The 24773-nt window shown below is 42.8% G+C and overlaps 1 protein-coding gene across 1 annotated transcript in view; it reads left to right on the top strand.

The window, feature by feature from the left end:
- Positions 1–14983, top strand: part of ATP10B (ATPase phospholipid transporting 10B (putative)) — a 116531-nt gene extending 101548 nt beyond the window's left edge. Inside the window, exons 21-22 of the mRNA XM_036845539.1 lie at positions 8149–8336; positions 14382–14983. Of these exons, the coding sequence (XP_036701434.1) occupies positions 8149–8336; positions 14382–14841 (648 nt within the window). The 3' untranslated portion in view covers positions 14842–14983. The remainder of the gene's footprint in view (positions 1–8148; positions 8337–14381) is intronic.
- The last annotated feature ends 9790 nt before the right edge of the window (positions 14984–24773 follow it).

The raw sequence follows: 24773 nt of genomic DNA on the forward strand, positions 1-24773 counted from the left end.
TGAATAGGAAGAAAATAGAAATACACACTTAAATTGTTCCAGAAAGTCAACATTTATTATCTCCTAAAATTTAAGATTAAGCATAAAGGAGAGGAAAGAAATTAGAGGAATATAGGAAACTATCAATTCTCCAGGCTGTAGGGAAGAGGAAAAGGTAACAGCAAAGAAAATGATGGCAAAAATAAAAAATATGTTCAAAATAAAGCCAAATATATCAGTACTCATAATAAATGTAAATGGATTTAATTTGCCTATTAAAAGCAAAATTTATCAGATTGGACTTTTTTCATCCAGTGAATATAAAGAGAAATGGAAAAACTTAACAATTCTAGTATGAGGTTTTTATAGAACTCTATCAGAAACAGACATAGATCAAGCTTTGAATAAATCACCACATTTGACCTAATGTAGTTAGAGCTAATATATAAAATCCTGCTCTACACAAATAGTAAACATGCATCTTTCAAAGACACCTGGACCATATACCAAAAAATTTAAAGAAAAAGACCAAATTCTAAATCACAAAGGACTCTGAAAGAATCATTATCATAAAGAACGTATTTTCTGACAACAATGCATTTAGATTAAAAACAAGCAATAAAAATATAGCCAAACAAGCCTAACATGACTGGATACTTCAAAAAGCACATCTAAATATGCAATTCATGAGGTCAAGAGTAAATCATGATGGAAATTATACTTATTGCTGCTGAACAACTATAAAAATATTATATATGCAAACTTGTGGGATGCACCTAAAGCTTTTACTATGAAAAACAAAAAGATGAAAAAGAGGTAAGTTAAAAAATTCAACTCGAGGAACTTAAAAAAGTTGTAAACGTAAAGAAAAAGATGAGAGAAAAATCAAGGAAACAATAGGAAAGATCAGTAAGACCAAAACTGAGCTCTTCAAAACCCTAATGAAAACACATCTCTGACAAAACTGATCCAGGGGAAGACACAGGAAGAGAAGACCACAAAAATACTACTAGGAATGAAAAAGACTGCAATTATGAATATACAGTCATTTCTTAGTACCTGCGGGGGACTGGTTCTAGGACCTCCATGGATACCAAAACCCATGGATACTCAAGTCCTTTAGATAAAATGGCATAGAACATTCAGCCCTCCATATCTACAGATGCGAAACTTGCATACACAAAGGTCCATGTAATCAATTTTTTAAATATTTTTCTGAAAATTTAAAGCAAGTCAATAATTTCTTTAAATGGGGACTTCCCTGGTGGTGCAGTGGTTAAGAATCCGCCTGCCAATGCAGGGGACACAGGTTCAAGTCTGGGAAGATCCCACATGCTGCAGAGCAACTAAGCCTGTGCTCTGCAACAAGAGAAGCCACTGCAGTGAGAAGCCCACCCACAGCAACGAAGACCCAATGCAGCCAAATAAAAATAAATAAAGACTTGGCTTTTTTAATTAATTAATTTATTTTTGGCTGCATTGAGTCTTCTGCTGCGTGTGGGCTTTCTCTAGTTGCGGCGAGCAGGGGCCACTCCTCACCACGGTGCACGGGCCTCTCACTGTGGTGGCCTCTCCTGTTGCAGAGCACAGGCTCTAGGTGTGCGGGCTTCAGTAGTTGTGGCACTTGGGCTCAGCAGCCGTGGCTCACGGGCTTAGTTGCTCTGTGGCATGCGGTATCCTCCCAGACCAGGGCTCGAACCCGTGTCCCCTTCATTGGCAGGCAGATTCCCAACCACTGCGTCACCAGGGAAGTCCCAAGACTTGACCTTTTAAAAATAATAATAAAAATAATAATTCCTTTAAATGTAAAATTTACCAAAACAATCAAAATCATTCAGCAAACATGAATAAACCAATCACTATTACAGAAATTGAATCGGTAACCCTGTTCCTAAAGACACCAAGCCAAAGGATTATAAAGGTCAGTTTGACCAAACTTATAAGGGACAGATAATTCCTATCTCATACCCATTGTTTCATGGATTCAAAAAAATAGAAAATATAGGCAATTCAATGTTCATGGCTAAAATAATTAATTGATATGAAAATGAGCATGGATTGTTCAAGAAAACAAAATTACAGACCAATCTGTTCAATGAATATAAATATAAAAAATTCTAAATAAAATATTGCCACACTAACTCAGTAGCACGTTAAACATAATAAAGCCCAACCAAGGAACTTTCATATTCTGTTGGTAAACTATAAACTGATACACCATTCTAGAGAGCAATTTGAAAATAGCTAGAGGAGTTTAAGTACTCATTATATGCTATGACGCAATTCCACTTCTAAATATGCACCCTAGGCCATCATCCTTTTGCACATGTATATACATAGACATGTACAAGAATGCTTGTTTCTTCATTGTTCTTAATAGCAAAAAAAAAAAAAAATCGGAAACAGCTTAAATGTTCATTAACAGGAAAATAAATAGAGGCATATTCATACACTAGAACAGTTAAAATGAATAAATTAGAATGGCATTTATCAACAAAAATAAAGGTCCAAAGCATAATTCAGAGGGATACTTATAAAATTAAAAAGCATCCATTAACATGGATACATAAACATGTATATATAAAATACACAGAAGAATGATGAACACTGAGTTTATTTTCAAGATTAACGAGAAGGCATTTGCAAGGCATACATGGGTGCTTGAATTATCTGTAAGGCTTAATCTCTTAATAAAGTCTGAGGCAAATATGTGTAGAGGAAGAAAAAAAATTTTCCCTCTACCCTTCTAGGTTCTCAGCTTAGACACTCCTGTAATAAAAGACAGATTAATGGGAGAAAAACAAAAGTTTAATAAATACTTCCTATACACATGGGACAGGCCAGGAAACTGAGTAACTTTCGGAAATGGCCCTGCCCACCACCTTAAATACCATCTCTAGCTAAAGACAAAAGAAGTTTTGAGGCTAGGGGAGGCCAGATATTGGAGTTGATAAAGATTTCCTAGAAATGTAGAATTGTCCTTTTCTTCCAGGTACAGAGAGGGAGACACCCTTACAAATGGAGATTTCCCTTATAACTGTAAATGTCTCTTACAAAAAGATAACTTCTTTTCAGTTTCCAGAGCTCCTCCTCTGTCTGCTGTTTCTTAAAAAGAACCAGCTCAAGATAATCCTTATGCCAGAGACTTACTTTGGGCTGATATATTCTGCTCCCCTTTATATAGCATAAGGTTAAAAATGATAAAGCTGGATGTCAAGTATATGAGATTTGTTGACTATGTGCTTGAAATATTTCACAATAATTTAATTACTTTTTTTTAAACACCAGCACAAGATATTTCCCAAGAGGATCTCTGCTCTCCATGACCCTCTTAACCATTAGGTATCTTATTAACCTTTCAAAATTGCCCTGTAAATAATCAGGCCTCAATGTGTAATATATTAAATGGGTAATGACTGGTCGTTCGGCCCTCTTTCTCAGAGCACTGCATTCATCTGCTTTAAAAGACAGAACCTGTTCCTTTCACTCACCATTCAGCACTATTAATCCACCTAATGCATCTCTAGACCAGGTATCCTGGTAGTTACTGGTGATTTCTGTTGCTCTTGGGAAAGGAGTTAGTTAGCTACTAGAATCATTATGAAAAAAGTGTTTCCCTTTTTAAAGTGCTTGAAGCAGAGGGAGAATGTCTTTCTTCCCTGGGTAGAAATCTAACATGAATTTTAATAGCTGTGTCAGCTTTCACAGTCCCCACCAAAGTGATTTAAAAAGTTAGCTAACTGCTTTCTTTTTCAGGAACAGGCGCTAGGATATTCAAACCACCTCTTCCACTGAAAACAAATTAATGTGTGTATATACATATATATATATATATTTATGTATTTAATATATGTATACATATATACATATATAAACATATGTATACACACATATAATATATATATATATACACACACGTATATATGTATACATACAGTAAAGGTATGAAATAGATGACAGGATAGTTAAAGACCAAAGCCTCTGGGAAAGTGGGTTTGTAGAGAAGCAAGCTGAGCCAAAGCCTCTGTTTTCTTCAAAGCGTTTGCAGCCCTGCCCAAAATGAACTTTTTGGCAGACTTCATTGAGCGTAAAGTTCAGAAATTAAAACCCAGGCTGCTAAAGTGGGAGTCTAATAAGAGATCACATTAAATTAGGACCCCAAAGGCTCTACCTTCAGAGTAGAAGGTATACCCAAAGGTGGACCTACCTGCATTCCCCTCCCCAGCAGGGACTGTAGGGATTGTTCCCACTGTGCTGAAGAGAGCAGGGAGAATCAGTAAAAAGGACTTATCCTGGGAAATGGACCATGGGCTGGCCTCACACAGATTTGCAGCCCAGATTCTTTGTACCACCTGGGTGAGCCAAATTTTGACCTATGAATTCAGTTTAAAGTAACTGACAGTGCCCAAGGATATTACAAAATACACACACAAACCCTCTCCAGGGAAAGTTTTCCTAAGCCTAAAAGTAAGTATCCCCACTAATTTTCCAAGGCCGAGAAGCATCACATATTCAAAAATAAGGAAGCTCATTATCATACTAAGTGAAGTAAGCCAGACAGAGAAAGACAAATATATGATATCACTTATATCATAATTTTTTTTTAAAGATACAAATGAACTTATTTACAAAACAGAAATAGACCCACAGACATAGAAAACAAACTTATGGTTACCAAAGGGGAAAGGGGTGGGGGAGGGGGAGGGATAAAGTGGGGAATTACCATACACACACAACTATATACAAAATAGATAACCAACAAGGACCTACTGTATAGCACAGGCAACTGTACTCAATATTTTGTAATAACCTATAAGGGAAAAGAATCTGAAAAAGAATATATATATATATATATATATATATATATATATATATAACTGAATCACTGCAACTATACTTCAATTAAAATATATATAATAATAAACAATAGACTTTAAGAAGATTTTTGCACTATATAACAACAGATCGCATTAAGAAATTTCAATAACTCTCAAATGAGTTAGAAAAATAAAATTTTCAAAAACACACAAAAAATAAATAATAAAGCTCAAAATGAAACAAGAACTCATTAATGAGGATCACAAGCACAAACGTCAGTAACAAATATCTCAGGTACTGGAATTATCAGATATAAATCATAGAAAAGGTTTGTTTGCTATGTTTAAAGAAGATTAAGCTTTAAAATATCTGCAAGAATTGGAAAACCATGCAAAGAAACCTAGAAGATGTGAAAAAAGACCAAATAAAACTTTTAGAAATTAAAAAATACAGTAACTATAATTTAAGTTTCAAAGGCTGGATTAACAGCAGATTAGGCACAGCTGAGGGGAGAATTAGTGACCTGGTCAAATTATCCAGAATATAAAACAAAAGTAAAATAATGAAAATTATGGAACAGATATTGAGATATACAGAAGATATGGTGGTATCTTAAAAGATCTAACATACATTTGATTAGAGTCTCAGAAGGAAAGGAGGAGAAAATGAGACAGAGGCAATATTTGAAAAGATAGTGACTTGAGAATTTTGCAAAAGTAATGAAAGACATCAATCCACGAATTCAAGAAGATCAGCAAAACCCAAGCAAGATAAATTTAAAAATCCACACTTATAAGAAAACTATAGAACACTGAAGATGAAGTAAAAATCATAAAAGCAGCCACGTTATAAGAGACTTCCTTCTAAGGAATAACAGATAAAGAGTTGCTAACTTCTCAATAGCAACAACACAAGCCAGAAGATAGTGAAATGCGAGCTTAAATGTACTAAAAAGAAAAACTTCCCAACAAGATCAAAAATAGCTTTTAAGGGCTTCCCTGGTGGCGCAGTGGTTGAGAGTCTGCCTGCCAATGCAGGGGACACCGGTTCGAGCCCTGGTCTGGGAGGATCCCACGTGCCGCGGAGCAACTGGGCCTGTGGGCCACAATTACTGAGCCTGCGCGTCTGGAGCCTGTGCTCCGCAGCAGGAGAGGCCGCGATGGTGAGAGGCCCGCGTACCGCGATGAGGAGTGGCCCCCACTTGCCGCAACTGGAGAGGGCCCTTGCACAGAAACGAGGACCGAACACAGCCATAAATAAATAAATAATTACCATTTAAAAAAAAAAAATAGCTTTTAAGAATGAGAATGAAATAATGGATCAGAGAATGCATCACCAGCAGACTTTCACGAAAGGAAATTCTAAAGGATGTACAGCCATCCCTCAGTATCCACAGGGGATTGGTTCCAGGACCCAATGCAAATACCAAAATCTGTGGATGCTCAAGTCCCATAATCAGTCCTCCATATCTGTGGATTCAACCAACCACAGATCAGGTAATACTGTAGTATTTGTTGAGAAAAATCCACATGTAAGTGGACCCGCACAGTTCAAACCCATGTTGCTCAAAGGTCAACTGTATTTAAAGTATAAGGAAAGACACCCCAATGTTCATTGCAGCACAGTTTACAATAGCCAAGACATGGAAGCACCCTAAATGTCCATCGACAGAGGAATGGATAAAGAAGATGTGGTACATATATACAATGGAATATTACTCGGCCATTAAAAAGAATGAAATCATGCCATTTGCAACAACATGGATGGACCTGGAGATTATCATACTAAGTGAAGTAAGTCAGAGAAAGATGAATATCATATGCTATCACTTCTATGCAGAATCTTTAAAAATGATACAAATGAACTTATTTACAAAACAGAAACACTCACAGACTTAGAGAACAAACTTATGGTTACCAGGGGGAAAGAAGGGTGGGAGGGATAGATTGGGAGATTGAGATTGACATGTACACACTACTATATTTAAAATAGATAACCAACAAGGACCTACTGTATATAGCACAGGGAACTCTGCTCAATATTCTGTAGTAACCTAAATGGGAAAAGAATTTGAAAAAGAAGAGATACTTGTATATGTATAACTGAATCACTTTGCTGTACACCTGAAACTAACACATTGTTAATCAACTACACTCTAATATAAAATTTTTTTAAAAAGTATAAGGAAAGAAAGCTCAGATGGAAAGTCCAAAATGCAAGAGGGAATGAAGGCATAGAAAGTGTCAAGCATGTAAGTAAATCTTAACGAATATTGACCATATTAAACTGTAATAATGACTTATGTGATTTTAAAAGATGATAGAATTTAAATACACAGTAGCAATGAGATATGAATCAGGAGGGAGGTAAACAAAGTTAATGTATTCTAAAGTTAATGTATTCAGGAGGAGGGAAACATAGAAACTTTATACCACAGTAAGTTAAAACTGCTTATTAGCATTTATTGAGTAATCACTAAGGAATGGAAACGAAATATATAACTTTCAAACTAGTAGATGGGGAAATGAAATTATATGGAATTGTCAGTAAGTTTAAAAGAGGACAAGGGCTTCCCTGGTGGCGCAGTGGTTGAGAATCTGCCTGCCAATGCAGGGGACACGGGTTCAAGCCCTGGTCTGGGAAGATCCCACATGCCACGGAGCAGCTGGGCCCGTGAGCCACAACTACTGAGCCTGCGCGTCTGGAGCCTGTGCTCCGCAACAAGAGAGGCCGCGATAGTGAGAGGCCCGCGCACCGCGATGAAGAGTGGTCCCTGCTTGCCGCAACTAGAGAAAGCCCTTGCACAGAAACGAAGACCCAACACAGCCATAAATAAATCAATAAATAAAATTAAAAAAAAAAAAAAAAAAAAAAGAGGACAAGAATTGGAAGGAAAGCAGCATAAAACAGGCAGGGCAAAATGAGATCAGACTACAGAAGACTGCACTGCTTCGGAAATGAATAACTGACAGCCACATGTGGAAAAAATGAATTCATCACACAAACATAATACTGAGGAAAAAAGACAAAAGTCACACCAAATACGATTAACTTTTAAAAACAGACTATTAAGGGAGAAACATAGGTAGTAAAACTAAAGAATATCATGAAAATTATCACCAAAGTCAAGGTGATTTAGGGGTTTCCAGGGTATGTGTGTTCAAATTCTGGGTGGTAGCAACATAGGTGTTTACTTTATCATAAGCCATTAAATGGCACACTTTTTAAAATTGTTTATAGGTATGTGGCATTTCCAAAAAAAGAAGTTTAAAACAAGTTAAAGTAGCGTGACTGCATTCCCCTCTAATCTAAGCTATCCCTTCAACAGTGTTTACTTCTTTCCTTCCACAGACCATCATCCACGGGCTTGTTCTCGCAGGCAGCTTCCTGATGTACTTTGTGGTATCCCTAGTGTACAACGCCACCTGCGTCATCTGCAACAGTCCCATCAACCCCTACAGGGTGATGGAAGGCCAGCTCTCGGACCCCACTTTCTACCTCGTCTGCTTCCTCACACCGGTCGTGGCTCTTCTCCCAAGGTTTGAACAGGGGGTGCTATTTTCTTCCTAGAACTACCACTCTCCCCTCAGTCAGCCATTTTCATAGCCCAAGAGTCAGGAGTTTGACTCCAGCTGGGATGCTTGAGGCTATTGTTTCAAAGACAGGGAGCTAGGACAGAAAGAATAATGAACTTGGAGGCAAATAGCACGGACTCTGGTCCCAGCTCAGCCCCAGAGCAGCAAAGTCACCAAATCTGGCACAACCTCTGTTATAACATCTGTAAATGAGAGTACTGATTCCTACCCTCCTGCCCTACAAACTTTGTTGTGTAAAAAGAATCATTTTGAAAAGCTCTATAGTCCTTTATTCCTTAGCCCAGGAGTCTCACTCTCAAATGCCTACAGGGACAGGTAAGCAACAACAGCAAACCAGGTGAAGTACAGACATTAGGAGAAGGAACTTCTAAGCTTCAGCCTATCACTGCCACAAGGAAAGATCAAGACTAGCGTTTCAGAGCTTCAGATTTTTCCCAGAAATTCAAATTTTGCATGAAATAGCCAACTTTTTAATACTACTCAAATTTGTTAAAACACACACACACCCTGTATTTGCCAAATAAATCATTCATGCAGAGGGACTATTTCTAACATTTCCAGCCTAAATCCTCTACATTCGCCTTTTCCCGAAAAATAGCAACAGCAACAACAACACCTGGCGTGTCCTTAGAATTTACTCTTGACACATGCTTTTCTATCTAGCTCCTCATTTGCCTTTTGCAAAATCACCTAGAAATCAGGCAAAGCTGTGGTTGTAGTCCTACTTGCTCATGGAACAGCTTAAGTCCTATGAGGCACCAGAATGTGTCCTCCAGCCCACCACAAGTCACAGTGGGAGCTGAGTTCTCCCAACTCGGAGGCCAGTATTCTGTTCTCCATCCCACGCTCTCTAGTCAGAGCATTCGGTGAACTTAATGATGCTGTACCCAGAGGCAAGACTCAGCCTCTCTCCATCCTTAGGATCTCGTCTGCTCTGAACATTGAAATTCAGCTACTTTTATCATTATAAGCCACAGTCAAGAAGCCATTGCAACATTGTGTAGAACTTTTTCTAATCCAAAATTAGGCAAAGAGCCATTAGCATGCTTTGCTTCCTTTAATAAGTAAGTTTGGCAGCTTGCTTAACCTAGTTTGGGCTCCATTTCTTCTTCCTAAGCCACCTCAGAACCTTGACATCTGATGCAGGGTTTAGAGGCTGAAGATACCAACATGACAAACACTATTGTGAACTCAGCAAACGGCTGAGTATGCACTGTGGACGCAGCCTCCCTGCTTGGCCCCTACTGGCCTCTACAGCCTTCTCCCCCTGCTCCCAAAGCTCAAACTTTGGGCTCCACATCACCAAGCTTCTTGGACTTCCCTAAAGGCTCCCTGCCCTCTCCCCTTCCTGCCTGTGTTCATGCTGTCCCTTCTATTCAAAATGCCCTTCGTTACCACACCTCCTCACCCTTTGACATCATTTCAGTCATGAGCAATTCCAGAACCCTTGCATGACTGACTTCACCTACCTCCCTCAGGCTGAAACAGATCCCCCTCGCTCATGTGTTCCCATGACCTGGGTCTATCTGTCACTACTACCTTTAGCCCACATTATCTGTTTTATCTGTTTGTCTTGGTCTGACCATTAACTCCTGGAAGGAAGGTATCTCCTTATCATTATATAACCCACAGCTAGCAGAGTTCTTGTCACGTAGGCTGCCCTCAGAGATAAATGAGAAAAAGATGCTAAAGAAACAGAAAGATGAATAAAACAGAACTCTTGCTCTCAAGAAGTCTACAACCCAGTGGACAATTCAGACAGAAGTTTGATTGTAATACAGGTGAAAGTAACTAGTATTAAAAGAGGGCCCTGGGACTGAAGAGTGGGAAGCAATTAAGCACAAGCCTCAGAGGACATTATTTCCCACCCACCCCCTTTCTCAGCCCAACCCCTTGGGAGGCAGAGCCTGGGAGAGACCATGAAGGTCCTGCCCTCATTGGAAAAGGGCATCAAATATGTGGGTTAAATATTTTTGTCCACACTTTTTGGGGTTAAACACGGTTATGATCACCTCTGACCAAGGACTGACCTCCTCTGTTCTGTGTCTTATTTGGGGTATGGAAAGAGCAAATCATCAGCGGAGGATTCTTGTACTACCCTTGGCTAGAAGACACATGTGGAGCCAGAGGCTACCAGCTTGATGAGGGTTGTTGAAAAGTATGAACGTTCTTGGAAAAGACAAATACTCAACATTACAGCTTGTTAAACAAATGAGGGACAACTTAGGGAAAAGTCAGCAAATATTTTCTTGCCAGTTACCACTGTGCGTAAGTTAAATCTCTGCTTATTCCATATTATCATCATAAACTTGAATTCCTGTTTAATTCTGTTGCCTAAGCAAGGCAAAGAGATTTCCTTTGACAGAGAAAGGATTATTTTAATAGCTCCAAGGACTGTTGACTTGTAACCTTAGAACAATTAATTTTTGTTACAGAAGTCTACATGATAGAATGTTTGCTATAGAAAACTCTATTTGTTCACTTAAAGATGTAAGCTGTACTTATAATAAGATTGATTTCACTCACCAAACTTGTGATAATTAGCCACTAACTGTGACCTCACTTATCGCGGTCTAATTACTTCAACCAGTATAAAGGAACTATATGGATTCTCTTAAACTAAGAGAAAGTAAGTTTCTTTTGTTTTATCTCTTAAATAACTAACACACAAACTTTAAAACACAATGCAGCATCGTAATTCGCTACAATAGAGCCCTTGGACACTCTTCATTTAGCTTCAGTAACACAGAACTCTCTTGGTTTTTCTCCTACTTCTTCTTTGTTTCCTTTGCTGGTTCATGGATTTGACATGGTGTATTGTCAACCCTTTGTCCTAGGTTCTCTTGTCTTCTCACTTTAATTCTTTCCATAAACATAGCAACCACTATTGTGAAGTTAAATATCATTTTTCACAAATGAATCTCTAATATAAACACCCATCCCAGATCTTTCTCCGGAATCCCAGATACATCTTTCTAGCTACCTATACCTCACCAGCACTGGGCCTGCTACGTCTGAGAAAAGTGGGAGACATCTATAATTTAATTCGCTATCTACCTTCTGTCACCACCACCATCCCAGAAACCTGGCTCTCTTCCTGAGTTCCTTTCATCCACTGTGACCCACTTAGGATCAAGGCAGGCCCATGAGACTTATCCTTGATACCACCCACCACCACATGCCCCTCTCTCGCCCATCACCAAGACCTGACAATTTTATCTGCTAACCTGTTTCTCAGTAGGTATTTCCATCTGCTATTTCCATTTCTACAGCCACCACCATGGATAGGTTATAAGACTTTCATTCCAAATTACTTCAATAGTCTCCTATTGGATTTTACTCTAATCCATTATCATTGTGTCAAAGTGTAATCGTGTCATGTTCATAACTTTCCAAGGCCTTTACAATAATGCACAAAACCCAAAACATTCCCCATGGTCCTTGCCTGCTCTGACCCTGCCAACCCCTCTGTGTCCTATTCCCTCACTCTCCACACTGCAGCCACTGAGCCCAGGATTTGGTTCTCACCCCCCTCTTTGCCTGGCTTCCTCCTATGCGTCCCTCAGTCCTCACCTTTAATGTTTCCTCCTCAAGGAAGGTCTCTTGCACCAGATCACGTGTTTGACACTCTCACTGCTCCTTCGGCTTCTAACTCTGTTCCTGTGCTTCCTGACAGCAAGATTCCTGTCAGTCTGGTTCCCAGTTTAATAATCCCTTGGGGCTTGGCCCATTGTAGGAACTTGACAGGTATTTGTTCACTAAATGGACAGAGAGGGAAGTTGGTAGCTTGGGGGAATGTTTAAACTGAGAAAATTCCAGTTTCCCGCAAGAAGTTGAGTCTTTCCTGAAACACATATGTATGACCACCTGCACTGCCTCCCTGGGTGAGATGAGAAAGAATGGGGAAAAGTTTCTGATTCCATAGGATCTACTGTGGTCTTCAGAAACCCCTGCTCACTTTGAGATCATCCTGAACCTTTTAGACATAATAGAAGGATGGGAGCCTCTCTGCTTATAAGGCTTTAGAAATAAAAAAAACATTTAAGGATTATTTTTGGAAAAGACCTTAGACATCGTCTGGACCAACTGGATTACGTTTTAGATAAACTGACACCCAGAGAGGGGGTATAAGCTGCCCAGCGTCACAAGATGGTATATGCTTCTCCATAGATCACATAGTTTTAGTTACCTTCTTACCTAAACTTGGAACAGGAAAATATTCTAGGCACATATAGAGACCCCTGATTCCAGAGTCCACTACAGGCTACAGGAAGCTTGGCAGGGGAAGGGAACCTTGAGTTAACCATCAGGGAGATCTATCAACTTCTCGGGAAACCTTAGGAAACCCATCTCATCACTTGGGACCTCAGTATCTTCATCTGGAAAACAGTGATAATACACTGATGCTGTGAAGCTAGCATAGCCTGTGGATTCAAGAAAAGAATGTACTGGGAAACTACTTTAAAATTATTAAGTCCCACAAAGAGTTGACATTCCAAAGCAAGTAAATTTGCCTAAATTAAAACAGCTCAGAAACAGAATGGACTGCCTCATGCATGGTAGATGAGAGAAAAGCCTCAGAATCTAGAGCACTTGGTCTTGACCACAGCTTGACCACTGTGTGGCTCTGGACAAATCAGTCTCTCAGTGCCTCAGTTTCCATGTCTGTACATAGCAGGAAACAAAAGTACCAACCGCATGGGATTTGGGGGAGAATAATATGAGTTAATAATATGTAAAGCACTTAGAATAGTCCTGGTACCTAACAAATGTTAGCTGTTATATTTTGTTGTTGAACTCCCCAGTACCAGAGGTGTACAGGCATAGATTTGATCCATCAGTCAAGAGAGTGGCAAAGATGATCTTTCCCGAATAAATGCTGGAGAGGGTGTGGAGAAAAGGGAACCCTCTTGCACTGTTGGTGGGAATGTAAATTGATACAGCCACTATGGAGAACAGTATGGAGGTTCCTTAAAAAACTAAAAATAGAACTACCATACGACCCAGCAATCTCACTATTGGGCATATACCCTGAGAAAACCATAATTCAAAAAGAGTCATGTACCACAATGTTCATTGCAGCTCTACTTACAATAGCCAGGACATGGAAGCAACCTAAGTGTCCACCGACAGATGAATGGATAAAGAAGATGTGGCACATATATACAATGGAATATTACTCAGCCATAAAAAGAAAGGAAATTGAGTTATTTGTAGTGAGGTGGATGGACCTAGAGCCTGTCATACAGAGTGAAGTCAGTCAGAAAGAGAAAAACAAATACTGTATGCTAACACATATATATGGAATCTTAAAAAAAAAAAGGTTCTGAAAAACCTAGAGGCAGGACAGGAATAAAGACGCAGGCGTAGAGAATGGACTTGAGGACACGGGGAGGGGGAAGGGTAAGCTGGGACGAAGTGAGAGAGTGGCATGGACATATATCCACTACCAAATGTAAAATAATAGATAGCTAGTGGGAAGCAGCCGCATAGCACAGGGAGATCAGCTCGGTGCTTTTTGACCACCTAGAGGGGTGGGATAGGGAGGGTGGGAGGGAGACACAAGAGGGAGGAGATATGGGGATATATGTATACATATAGCTGATTCACTTTGTTATAAAGCAGAAACTAACACACCATTGTAAAGCAGTTATACTCCAATAAAGATGTTAAAAATAAATGAAAAATTTTAAAAAAATTCTTTTTAAAGTGCCATCATTATGAACTAAGAGGTGGTACAAGCATTTATGAGAAGGAAGTTCAATCAAAAAAGGCTTCCCCAAGGGAGTACCCCATGATTCATGCAGTCATTAAAGGCCAATACATGGTAACATTTTCTTTATAATAACTAACATTAAATTACCATTGTTTGAAAAAAAAAAGATGATCTTTCCCTGGGCAGGGAGTTGGATTCTAAGGACACTTTCAATGCTGAAATTCAAGAAGTCAGAAGTCAGAAAATATCTTTATTCTGTTATTTCCCACCAGGTACTTTTTCCTGGCTCTACAAGGGACATACGGGGAGTCTCCGATCTTAAAAGCTCAGAAAATTGACAAACTCCCCATGGACAAAAGAGAGCTGGAAATCCAGAGTTGGAGAAGCCGACAGAGGCCTGCCACTGTCCCTGGAGAGGCCCAGCCCACCCACCGTCCAGGGCCACCTGCCCCAGAACACAGCTTCAGAGTCAGCACCCCAAAGAGCTCGAGCCCTGTGGAGTGCAAGTCCAAAGAGGACTGGGTGCTGCCCGGAGAGAGATGCAGTGGGGACCACATAAGGGATGACCCGTGCTCACGGGACTCCTGGGCTCAATTCTCATCTGGGGAGCACCTTCTCCTGGAGCCTAGTAGGGTGATGGCGTCCGGAGCCTACTCAAGTGGACAGACGAACTCAAACCCGCCCTTCAGCCAGGGCAGCCATCGCCGATCCCAGAGTTCACTGACAATATGAGGGGCCTGCAGAGATCTGCACAAACTCAGAGGAGGCCGCTAATCACTGGCTTAATTAACCACGACTCTTCCTCTTCGTGAAGGGAAGAATGTGGCCGTCTTATCCTCTTCTCCCCACCAGGCTTGACTTCCTTAGAGGAAGTGCTGGCCCCAAGGGGTCTGACAAAAAAGGACTGGAAACCAGTCGACCTCTAGTTTTCTCCTGCTGCCAGGCAGCACTTCTTGCAAAAGGTTTTTTATAAGGAGGCTATATTTCTATTGCATTGAGGTTTTTTTTCATTTTTTAACCCAGAGACATTCTTTGACCCTCTCGATAAGTACAGCCTACAACCCAATGCAACTCGGCCATCAGTTTCCCAGATGCCAAGAAGTGTAGCGAGCCAGCCAATATCTCAAGATCTGGAAGTTTCTGGGCTTGTCAAACCGTCACCTCACCCCTCGGTGTCAAGAGTTCAAGTTTCAGAAGAGTCTCATACACACAAGTGCCTCATCTCAAGTGTACTGCAGGGATGGTCATGTCGGGGTTAACACCCCTTCCCTTCTCAGAGTTGGGTCTGCTCTAAACCAAAGAAAATCACATCTAAAGATTAAAATCAGATTTGAACTCAGAGCCACAGACACTTCTGAGGGTCATAAGGCCGCAGCTAGTGTAAGAGGCAGAAAGAACATAAGCATGTGAAAGCGAACGGACATAAGCCCGTGAAGCAGAAACTCCACGTTTTAGCTAATACGCTGCGTGTCCCACAGTCTGGGGAATCTACCAAGAGGGCGTGGGCAGCACTCTTCTTTTAAAGGTATTTACTTTATTTATTTTTAAATAAAAGTACAAATATGCCCCACTGTTCAAAAGTTTGCCTTAAGCCATTTCACTTTTACCAAAGACCTACATTGGTGCCTGTTGTTGCTAACCGAAAGAAATCCAAAGAGTTGAATTTCTTTCTGCTTTTACCCCCAAAAAAAGGTGAAAAGTGAAAATAGCACTCAGCGTTTATTTTGCAGCCAGCAGTTATAGAGCACTGAGCACTGAGTGGCACCACCCAACTCCTTCCCCAGGAACTGCACTCAGCATCTCAGAATCAAACCAGCATAGCTTTGAACTGTGTCTAAGCAGCTGTGCTTTACCTGTATTTATCCAGATATTTTGTGCATCCATTAGCAAGATGTGTCCTAAGGTAATTGCTTCTTTGTGTACGCCATTTCAGCTTACGAAAATTTTCATACTAACGCTCTACTTTCAGATAGCAGGGGAAACCTGTACCCATTCTTCATTCAACTCTCAGAAAAGGAAAACTCTTAAGATCAGACCTTTACACAGCTGCACCCAGAATAGACGACCCGTGTGACAGAGCAACTCTGAGCCCAAACAACAACATCTGAAAGAGTAGGACCAGTGTCAAACCCCATTGATTAAGCTTATCCCAGAATATCACAGGCTTCAGCTGAATTAGGGAGAGCCAGAGGAAGTCTCACTTCACAGGGAAAAGAAGGATTACATAGACTTCTTATCCCTAGAGGTCGTAAATGCCAAAAATGCAAAAGAGCTCAAAACAGTGTTGGAATAAAAGAATGGATGATAGGATTCTAATACACTGTCAAGAGAAGTGAGGTCTACCATGGGCAAGGATAGCCTGTTCCTAGTCTTTTAAGGTGAGCCAGGGAGGACTACTGAACCCTCCCGCCTTAAGGTGGTGCCTATATATGTCAGGCAAGAAGTACAAGGGTGGGAACAAGTGTGGCAAGTTACAGCCACCCCGTGAATTGACTTATCACTTGAGCAACTTCTCAGCAGAAGTGCCCAAAAAGAGCTCAACAATCAAGCTGGCACATGGCAGACTGAGCTGGTCCTCTGACCATCCTGCTGGCAAACCTTAACTGGAAGGGCCATTTGGGACATCATCCTAGAGTCAATATACTGGATCTCTTTCACTGACTTTGCCACATAATGATGCCAGCACTGACCAGCTGGTGGGTCTTCAGGGGAATCCTTCATGAGGATTGCTAGAGGAGGAGCAGATAAACACATCAGGCAAAGCAGTAATGATATAAATTGTCCCAAATGAGGGGACTGAGCCAAAGCTTGGATCTCAGGGTCCTTCCTTTCCCCCGTATGATTCCTGCTCACTCCTGAAAACCAGATGAGACAGGTAGGATGTTTCAGAAAAGGACAGAGTCGTGAGAAGAACACTGGCCTCAGGAGATGGGGGTGGGAGTCTTTTCTCTGCTCCGTATTCTGTAGGAGCTAGGAGCACTGATGTGGCATGCTTCACCTGCAGATTAGGTTAGAACTGCCCTACCTCCCAGGCTTGGCATAAAGATCAAGTCCAAATTACACGGGGTTGTTAAAACCCTTTGAAAGCTGTAACACCCTTGATAATAACACAGGGATTTTTATTCCAGAGCTAAGAGGAAGCGAGGTCATGGGAAGTTGAGAAAATATCGGACCCCTGTACCTAAATGCCAAAGCACACCCAACATTTTCGTGCTGCTCTCTTTCTTGCATGACCAACCATCCCAGTTTGCCTGGGCTTTTCCCAGTTTTAGCACTGAAAGCCCCACATCCTGGGAAACTCCTTAGTCCTGGGCCAACCAGGCCAACTGGTCACCTACTCTTGCCCTTTTTTGTTAAAGCAAACCAACAGTGACCGTCCAAGTACCATCTTAGGGGAAAGGGTTATAACAACTATTTCTCTGCAATGTAATGCTAATGACTGTACTTAATACATTTTTATACGTTCATGACGTTTTACAGATTGACTGGAAATGTACTGTCCTTTATTAGAAGGAAAAAATAAACATTGTTTTCCATTGTTGCCTGCAGTCTGAGTACTACTGTCCATCCATCCTTCTTTACATTCACTCGTTTATTCATCTATTCATCCACCCGTCCGTCCACTTACCTATCCAATAAACTTCTGTTAAGCCCCTACTAGATGCCTGACAATGTGCTTGGGGCTGTGAGGGACTCGATCTCTTTCTAAAGAAGCCCATAGCCTTGTTGGACATAGGATATCAGGAACATCATTGATCCAACAAAGAGTGTGACAAAAACCTAAACGGCTGTAAGAATGAGAAGCAGCGCACATAGTCTCCTCTCTCTGAAACTGCAACCTGGATACTCCCCTCTTCCTGGAAACCAGACACCAACCTCAAACTCATATTGCTTAGATGCCTTTTTTCATCCACTCATTCAGCAAATACCAAGTGAGTGCCTGCTGTGCACAGCACCGTGGAGGGCAGCAAGGATAAAAGCCCAGCTCCTGCCCTCAAGGGACTTGAAATCTAGAAGGGGAGACAGACAATATTCAAGGAAATCAATATATGTGATGATCAGACACAATGAAAGGGAGCAAAAATGGAGAGGAAGGGAGGAGGGAGATTCAGAGAAGACCTCTCCAAGGAGGAGATGTTTCAGCTGAGACCTCAACCATGAAAACAATACAGCAGGGAAGGACCATTCCAAACGGAGAGAATTAAGTATGAAAGCCCTGAAAAAGGAAGAGTTTGGTATATTTAAAAGAAGAAGAAGGAGGAGGAAGGAGGAAGAAAGAAGGAACAAGGAAGAAAGAAGAATAAGAAGAAAGGAGGTCAGTGGGACTAGAATGCAATCAGCAAGAAGAAGTGCCCCATGATGACGTTAGTAGTAACGACTGTATTTGCTTCATGTGTGCTAGGTGCTGATCTAAGTTCCCATTATTATGTAAACCTCAACGCAACCCTTCAATATAGGTACAGCAGTCCCCCTTATTCTAGGAGATTATGCGCCAAGACCCCCAGTAAATACCTGAAACCACAGACAGTACCAAACCCTATATACACTATGTTTTTTCCTATACATACATACCTATGATAAAATTTATAAATTAGGCACAGTAAGAGAATATCCAAATTGCTGGCATCACTACTGTTGTGTTTGGGGGCCATTATTAAGTGAAGTAAGGGTGACTTGGACAGAAGACAAGACCCTCTGTCACTTGGTCCCTACCTGCCCCAGGACTGCAATACCAGGACCGTCGATCTGATAACTGAGACTAGAGCGCTACTAAGTGAGTAATGGGGGTTGCATATACTGCTCGGATACGCTGGAGAAAGGGATGATTCATGTCCCAGGTGGGAAGGCACAAGATTTCATCAAACTACTCACAAAATCATGCAATTTAAAACTTACAAATTCTTTCTAGAATTTTCCATTTGGTATTTTTGGGCCATGGTTGACCACAGGTAACTGAAACTGTAGAAAGCAAAATCATGGATAAGGAGAGACTACTGTACTATTATTCTCCCTTATTTCAGTCAGCTTCAGCAACATAACAAACCACCCCCAAAATAATTCATGTACTCACAATGCTGTGAGTGGGCAATTTGGGCTGGATGGCTGGGATCTCCTTCCACGTGGCCTCACATCCTCAATGACATCAGCCGGGCTTGTCACATGGCAGCAATGTCCTGAAAGAACAGAAGTTGCAAAGCCTCTTGACACCTAGGCTCAGAACTCACACATTATTGCCACCACATTCCTATGGAAGCAAGTCACAAGGCCAGCTCAGTTTCAGGGGGGTGGGAAAGTATACTCCACCTTTAGTGGGGAAAGTTGCAAAGAAATGTGAGATCCTATGTAATCTACCCCATCCCATTCACAGAGGGAGAAACTGAGGCAGAGAAATGTTCCATAAACATGGTACAGTAACACAATTAACAACTGGGGAGACGCCATTCCAATCCCAGGAGTCTGAAACCAGAGCCCATACTCTTAGCCACAGAGCTCCACAACTGTGAGATGACACTGGAGGGGCAGGTAGGGACCAAGTGACAGAGGGTCTTGTCTTCTGGACATTCTCTTGAGAGACAAAGTAACGCGGTGCTTAGCAAGCCTGGACTCCATCCCCCCTCTGTCACAGACTGGCAATGTGACCCGGGGAGAGACCACACCATGTTCAGCTGGGTTGTTCACCCAGACAGAAGCTTCAGTGAGTAAGAAAGATACCAGCACCTAAGGGGAATTTGTGCCTGCATGGTCCTAAAATAGCTCCCCTGAGCTGATCACCCAGCCAGAACTCTCCATTCTGCACAGAGAGCCCCCAGAAGAAATCAATCACATAGGAGTGAATTCTTCCAGGTAACCAGCGAACAGGTCCCCAAGGCATCTGGGACCCGGGAAGGGTTCCATGGATGAAGGAAGTGGGACTGTCATCAGGGGCAGGCTCCCGAGCAGGCAGGCCTTGTGAGGGCACTAGGAGAAGACAGCGCCCAGCCCGGACTTCAGGCCGCCAGCAGCGAGGATTCGGGCATTTTCAGATGGGAGCCAGATTGGGAGGCTTTTTGTTCCAAGGTGTGCTGGTGCCACCTAGCATCTAGCATCGGTGGAGGAGCTGCCACACCTGAGGATTCCTCCTGCAGCTGGAGCAGGAATAACAAGGCGCAGGGGAAGCCGAGCCAGGAGTTGGAGGCCAGGTTTCAACTCTGGCCCTGCCCACAGTTTCTGCTGTGACTCTGGACAAATCCCTTCCCCGGTTTTCAACCTCAAACTGAGGTTCACTCAGATTCCCCAAACACTCAGAGTGGGTGGGAACTGGCCTGGTTCTAACATTCTGTGATTCTAAAAGCTATTTTGGGGAGGCTGGTTACAGTAGGGGAAGGACCTCTGGTAAATCAATGTACTGTTCGCGCAGCTGTTTGATTCTTGCGCGTGCGCGTGTGCACACCACACACACGAAAGATCCCGTAAGGGAGGGAGCCAGTGATCTTGTTCTCTGATGTGTTCCCAGTGACCTGCACACGTCAGAGCTCAGCAATATGGTGACCCTTGCTGTTGAAGAAAATCATAGATGGGGGCTGGTTTCAGAGAGAGTAGAGAAGGAAGGAGGGCAGCAACCCTATTTGGGAAGATAATGCACCCGGGGAGGCGCCACGTTGCCTTTCTGAGATCAGTAGGTATTCAGGAATTGCAAACACCTCAGGAGCGGGCAGGGCAGCCGGCATTTCCAGCTGTCAGGACGGAGCTGCAGCCAGGACGCTTCTCCCTCACACACTGTCAGCTCGCTCCAGGTGCGAAGGGGTGGATGAATAGGAAATTCACTCTCCTGTAATCGCTGTCAATACCTCCACACCCCTCCGCAAACGTAGCTGCTTGCTGTGTAAATAAAACACCAAGACCAGCTCCAGTACCATGCACATCACCGCCCCTAAGCCCCTCCTCTGACCCCAAATTTAAACAGCCACCGTCTCTCCCCTGACTCCCAGGCTATCGGGGGAGCCAGCCCCTCGCAGAGCAGGGCTGGAGGAAGGTAAGCTCAGGCACAACAAAGCCCCAGACCACCTGGGAGGCACAGTATCCTCAGAGCCTGTTCTCAGACCCCAGTGCAGCAAAGGGAGGCTGCCTGACAGACACTTGACTGAACTTTGAGAAAAGTGTTCTTTCTTCCGTGTCTTGAGCCCTTCCTACCCCAGCTCACCCATGTTCCCACAGGTTGATGTGGGAGATATTCCTTAAGAGGCTGATTACAAAACTGAGGTGAGGGATAAGTGGCTGTGAGCACAGTCACGCAGTAATTTGGAGCTAGAGCAGAGACTGGAATTGGGGTCTCCTGACACCCCCCAAGAAGGACTCTTCAACCCTCTCATCAGCTAGAGATGAACTAGCAGACCCTTCCAGCTCTGCTTGGACGTTTAAAAATGAGAAGATTAACCCAAAAGGGTAAAATTTTAAAATATCAGGCCACACGGCAGGTGAGCCAGCATAGATCTGTTTGACTATGAAATTCATATCGCCCTGTTTGCAAAAGGGCAGCCTGGGGGGTGAAGGATGGGGCTATACCAGTAAGAAATCACCTCTCGGGGACTTTCCTGCTGCTGCAGTGGTTAAGAATCCACCTGCCAATGCAGGGGACACGGGTTCGAGCCCTGGTCCGGGAAGATCCCACATGCCGCGGAGCAACTAAGCCCATGCGCCACAGCTACTGAGCCTGTGCTCTAGAGCCCACGAGCCACAACTACTGAGCCTGCGTGCCACAACTACTGAGGCCTGCGTGCCTAGAGCCCATGCTCCACAACAAGAGAAGCCACCGCAATGAGAAGCCCGCGCACCGCAACGAAGTGTAGACCCCACTCGCCATAAGAGAAAGCCCACATGCAGCAATGAAGACCCAAAGCAGCCAAAAATTAATTAATTAATTAATTAATTTTTTTTAAAAAGTCACCTTAGAGTTCTCTGGTCGGCAGAGGCAGAACAGAATTCTGAAGCTCCCCTAGCTGCTTCTTCTGAACCTCCAATCTTGCCTTTAAGACAACCCACCGTTCCCCCGCCACACACACACACACACACACACACACACACACGAAAAAGCAGCATTTGTCCCTTTTACTGGATGCAAAAGACAAAAGTGTGAAGAGCAGCACACGTTTGCTTTCCCCATTTGTAACAGACTAGTATGTTGGACAGTGAGGGTTCTCTTTCAAGAAGGGAATACAGAAACCCTGAGAGCTTAACGATTTCTAGGCTTCTAGCCAAGTCCTCCTCTTTTTAAGGAGCAAGGAACCAGAAAAGGCCCAAAGAGGGGATGTGAACTTGCTGGAAGTTGAGGGTCACCTCTGCTACCCTCAATTGCCCCAGGTGGCCAGAGGAGAGAGATTTAGAAGATCTGTTCCATGTTGAAAATGGAGGGGCTTCCCTGGTGGCACAGTGGTTAAGCATCCACCTGCCAATGCAGGGGACACGGGTTCGAGCCCTGGTCCGGGAAGACCTCACATGCCGTGAAGCAACTAAGTCCGTGAGCCACAACTAATGAGCCTGCATGCCACAACTACTGAAGCCCGCACGCCTAGAGCCCGTGCTCCGCAACAAGAGAAGCCACCACAATGAGAAGCCCGCGCACCGCAGGGAAGAGTAGCCCCCGCTCACCGCAACTAGAGAAAGCCCGCACACAGCAATGAAGACCCAACGCAGCCAAAAGTAAATAAATAAAATAAATTTTAAAATATATATTTAAAAAAATAAAAGAAAATGGAATCTCTGAGGTACCCTCAATAGGTGCTTTTACCAAATGGGCCCATGGGTACCCTTCCAAGCAGGACCTCATGTCACCCTCCTGGCCTCACCAGGCCCAGGATAAACCAGAGGATATCATTCAAACCACGGTCTTAATGATCATCATGATCTAATGTGAGATCCCATCTTGGTAATTCATCTATTTTAAGAGGTCTTGGGGTCCTTCATCCCGAAGATAAAGCAGGCAGGGTGGCAGGACAGAGCGAGGATATCGACATCTTTGGCCAAAAGACCCATTCTTTAGAAGACCCTTGCTTCACCCCTTGGACATGACTGCCTACACATCAGGCAGCTCTTGTACAAATAGGAAATATCAATATACACCCTTTCTTCTGTTCCCTGAAAATGATAATGTATTTTTCCACTTGGCTTCCTTGTCCCATTTTATAGATGGGTAAACTGAGGCTTGATACCTTTCCCAAAAGTCAACAGGCAATTATGTGGCTAAGAGCCAAGATTCAACATCGAGGAGCCCAACTCCAGGGCCCAAAATATTAACCTCTAGGTTACACTCCTTCCACAATGCAGTGAAAAGAGACCTGACTGAATTAAGAGTCAGGAGATCTGATTCCCAAATCTGCAAATTTCTTATTGTGGGACTTCTTCCTCTCTCACTCTTCTCTATATGAAAAATGAAGAGGTTGGCCTGGAGACATCTAAGGCCACCACATTTTTCTGAATTCATGATTCTCCTCTGTAAGAACACATACTCAGTTGACTCCTAAATGCCCTTGAAGCTTCCACTCAAGCTATCAATAAGAAATCTTTTTTCAGTAGATGTGCTTGAAACCAGACTAATCAGCTTTTCAAAAGGATAATTAAAGCCACTAAGTCAACTGAAAACCTGCTGACTGGCTAAACACTAGCAAACCACAAACATAGTTGGAAGGTGGGGGGTGGGCAGGGAGAGTAAGCAGGTGGCAGGGAAGGAATCTGAAGGATATTAAGATAACTCCCAGGCTTCCCTGGTGGCGCAGTGGTTAAGAATCCGCCTGCCAATGCAGTGGACACGGGTTTGAGCCCTGGTCCGGGAAGATCCCGCATGCCGTGGAGCAACTAAGCCCGTGAGCCACAACTACTGAGCCCACGGGCCACAACTACTGAGCCCACGGGCCACAACTACTGAAGCCCGCACGCCTAGAGCCCATGCTCCGCAATGAGAAGCCACCATAATGAGAAGCCCGCGCACCACAATGAAGAGTAGGCCCCGCTCGCAGCAACCAGAGGGAGCCCACGCACAGCAGTGAAGACCCAACGCAGCCAAAAATAAATAAATAAATTTATTTATTAAAAAAAATAAAAATAAAAATAACTCCCAAAGGAGATAAGCAAGAGCTGTGTGTTCTATTTATGACCCAACTCCTGAACCAGGTGTTCAATGAGCCCCCATCGCCTGACCCTGACCTACCTTGCCGAGCTCAGAGCCTGCAATTGAGGGAATCAGGCTGCTTGCCATCCTAAACACATTTTACACTTTCCAACCTCTGTTCCTTTGGTTGGGCCACTTCCTCTGCCTAGAACGCCTGATCAAAGCCCAAATCTCAAATTCAGACCTCTAACGACCACTTCTTCCATAAAGCTTTCCCTAGTCACTGAACTCTCAAACCTCTCTGCACACCACTTATGGAACTCAATACAGACTTGCGTCTTCTTTTTTTTACTCACTCCTGATAGAATGTCAGAGCCTGAAATCACAGGTCATCCCAGGGCTAGAACCAAGCCTTGGCCAATGATAGTAGCAGACTGGCTCATAAGAATGTTCTTTCATCTAGTCCTGACTACAAATCTAGGAGACAGAGGTGGGGAGAGACATTTCCTCTGCCTCTCTCATACCATGAGGTCTCTGTCTCAGCCTCCCACTCTTCTCTTCCCTATAGGCAAAGACCAGAGAA

Source organism: Balaenoptera musculus, chromosome 3, assembly GCF_009873245.2.
Source record: "Balaenoptera musculus isolate JJ_BM4_2016_0621 chromosome 3, mBalMus1.pri.v3, whole genome shotgun sequence".
Taxonomy (NCBI): Eukaryota; Metazoa; Chordata; class Mammalia; order Artiodactyla; family Balaenopteridae; genus Balaenoptera; species Balaenoptera musculus.